The 2857-nt window shown below is 41.4% G+C and overlaps 1 protein-coding gene across 1 annotated transcript; it reads left to right on the top strand.

Moving 5' to 3' along the window:
- The first annotated feature begins 403 nt into the window (after nt 1-403).
- Nucleotides 404-2450, top strand: hoxd10a (homeobox D10a). Its single transcript, XM_034128843.1, has 2 exons — nt 404-1148; nt 1873-2450. The coding sequence occupies exons 1-2, from the start codon at nt 404-406 to the stop codon at nt 2145-2147; spliced, it is 1020 nt and encodes a 339-aa protein (XP_033984734.1). The 3' UTR covers nt 2148-2450.
- The last annotated feature ends 407 nt before the right edge of the window (nt 2451-2857 follow it).

The following is a 2857-nucleotide window of genomic DNA, read 5'->3' as shown; positions in this document are numbered from 1 at the left end:
CTGGCTCTACCACAAAGAAGCATATATCCTTTTCAAGTATTTATCTCATTGAAAACATTTCATAGATAGATTGCACACGTAACATTTACATGAAAGTGGACTATTTTCTGATCGCAAATTGCATTTTTAAAAGATGTGATTGTTTCAGTTTTGGTTGAACAGCCACTGTTAAGTCTGCAAACCAATTTCAAGTCCGTGTAGTAGGGGTCGCTGTTGACCACGTCTGATCTGCAGCAGAGCGTGTGTGCAGGGAGAGGAGGCTGCGTCTCAAGGCCATTTTCAAATCTCATTGGTGGGCTTGTCATGTGGTCGGGAGGCATCCTGACTTACACGGAGATTGTTTTTCCTAGATATGTCATCTTACAAAGGACATCTCTCTCCTCTAAGAACTTAACCCCCCAAAATGTCCTTTCCCAGTAGCTCTCCTGCGGCAAACACCTTTCTAGTGGACTCTTTATTAGGTGCTTGCAGGTCGGACAGCTTTTACTCCAGCAGCAACATGTACATGCCGTCTGGCTCAGAAATGGGAACTTACGGAATGCAAACCTGTGGACTCTTGCCGTCTTTCGGCAAAAGAGGGGAAGTCAACCACCAAAATATGGGCATGAATGTCCACTCGTACATACCTCAAATAGATAACTGGACTGATCCGAACAGACCCTGCAGATTAGAGCCGTCCACTCAGATGTCAAACTGCACATTTTCACAGAGCATAAAGGAAGAGAGTAACTGCTGCATGTACTCGGAAAAGAGAGTGCAAAAAGTCAGCTCGACAGAGGTCCCTGCATATTCTAACGTTATTTCCCAGTCTTGTCCTGTCGATGGTCCCGAGATCCCGGTGCCGGGCTATTTCAGACTGAGCCAAACTTATGCGAATGGGAAACATCCGGAAAACTACTGCCATGAGCCGCCGAGTCCAAACCCAACACTGGTGCAGCTCAGCCGGGTCACCCCGAAACCGCAGTCCTCCTCCGCGCCTTCAAATTTTGCAGAGGAGAAAAAGAAAAGTGAGGGTGTACCGCAAAACCCCGAGACCTCAAGGACCCCGGTCCCCGCAGACAGCCCGGATCCAAGGTCCAGCTCCGGGGAGAAAAACTGCTCCATGGAAGCCCCAGTGTCCAGCCCTGAGCTGCTAAAAGAAGGGAAAGGTGGGTTGGCTACAGTAAAGCTTTTATCTTGTGGCGCTGCAGTGAAGGCTTCAGCATCATAAAACCAAGTATAAAACACAAACAACCCTAAAGTCGTAATGTTTAATGAGAGTCTTTCTCAGGTTGCAGTAATGGGCAACAGAGAATGGTTTTACCATGCAGCATGCAGACTGTGTGTCAGTCTTTCCTCCTATTGAAATTCTAATGTGCACTTAAAAAAAACGTTTTCCTATTGTGTTGCTTTATGTTCTGCATGTTGCACTGATTTAAAAGCAAAAAAAATAATCTAAGAATAGTTTAAATGTTTGCATTATTGCAAAATGTCTTTACTCGTGGAAACTATAAAATTGGTGCATTTGCATCTGTGTAATTCTAGATAGATGAGTCTGTGACTTTAGTTAGAAGATAACCATAACACTGTTAGAAATTATCTTTAAAATTGATGATTGTAACAATGTTATCAAGTGTTAATGCATTTGAAGCATTGATGTAATTAAACAGATGTTCTGCACATGTTTAAAGCTTTATAAAGATGAGGTCAGTGTGGTTTGATCACAATCAAAAGTGATAATTTAATTTCCATTTCAATTGGAAAGAAATTTTATTTGATTATCTTTTTCTGGGAAAACATGTATATTGTCTGTTATTTCCCAGAGGTAAAATCAAAATTAGCAGGTGAGACTTTGTTCAAAATAAATCACTAACTGGTTTTTAATCTCTACAGATTGCAAGAGTGCCCCTCCAACAAGCAACTGGTTAACTGCAAAAAGTGGAAGAAAGAAAAGATGTCCCTACACAAAGCACCAGACCTTGGAGTTGGAGAAGGAGTTTCTCTTCAACATGTATCTGACCCGAGAGCGCCGCCTAGAGATCAGCAGGGGCGTCAACCTGACCGACAGGCAGGTCAAGATCTGGTTTCAGAACCGCAGGATGAAGCTGAAGAAAATGAACAGAGAAAACCGCATCCGTGAACTGACCTCAAATCTCACCTTTTCGTGAGCCTGCATGTAACTGTGGTTAGCTGTGTTTCATGTTCTCTCATATTCAGTTTGATGCTTTAGTTGCATTGGACGTTTATCCTCAATTTCAACGAAACTGTGAATATAGGCCCTTAGCCAATTTGAGTACTTTCTGTGGCGTCGTGTATTTGCTTTATTTTATCACAGGGTTACACTTCTAAGTCTTAAATTATTGAAGTCGATTTCTTCTTTGTAGCCAGTAGACCTGGACATTTAATGTATCGCGATGACGAGCTGTTTGTAAAATATTTCCTCCTTTCCAGTCATGAAAGCACATTTTATTGTCTTGTATAGTGCAACATTTGTTTTGCAGTAAGTGCAAGCCATTTGCTCAACAGTGAAATGTTTCTATGGCGGAATACAATGTTAATCTGTGAAATTGTTGCATGTTTGTGGCATGTATCTTGCAATAAATTGTCAAATAATCTTGTTTTGTTTTTGTTTGTGCTATACCAAAGTCTCTCATCTGACATCATCTTATTAGTGACTGCTATGCCACCGCCGGAATCTGCGGTATTTGCATTGACGCAGACATTAGTTTCCTTAAAACGGTTATGAAGAGGAGGAAAATAAAATAGATTTTCTAAAGGAGCCTTTTGCACTTTGTAGCACGAAAATAAATGGTGTTCCAAAATGTTCCTAATGCGCAGTATACTTCTGTGCGTAAATGCTGTCTATATGTGTACAATT

Source organism: Trematomus bernacchii, unplaced genomic scaffold, assembly GCF_902827165.1.
Source record: "Trematomus bernacchii unplaced genomic scaffold, fTreBer1.1, whole genome shotgun sequence".
NCBI classification, from domain to species: Eukaryota; Metazoa; Chordata; class Actinopteri; order Perciformes; family Nototheniidae; genus Trematomus; species Trematomus bernacchii.
This window is presented reverse-complemented; position numbering and strand designations above follow the sequence as displayed.

Excerpts from the sequence above, each read along its gene's own strand:
- hoxd10a (XM_034128843.1), top strand. The coding sequence starts at position 404 with ATGTCCTTTCCCAGTAGCTCTCCTGCGGCAAACACCTTTCTAGTGGAC. Across the intron at positions 1,149-1,872 it reads GCTGCTAAAAGAAGGGAAAG|ATTGCAAGAGTGCCCCTCCA; the intron begins GTGGGTTGGCTA and ends TAATCTCTACAG.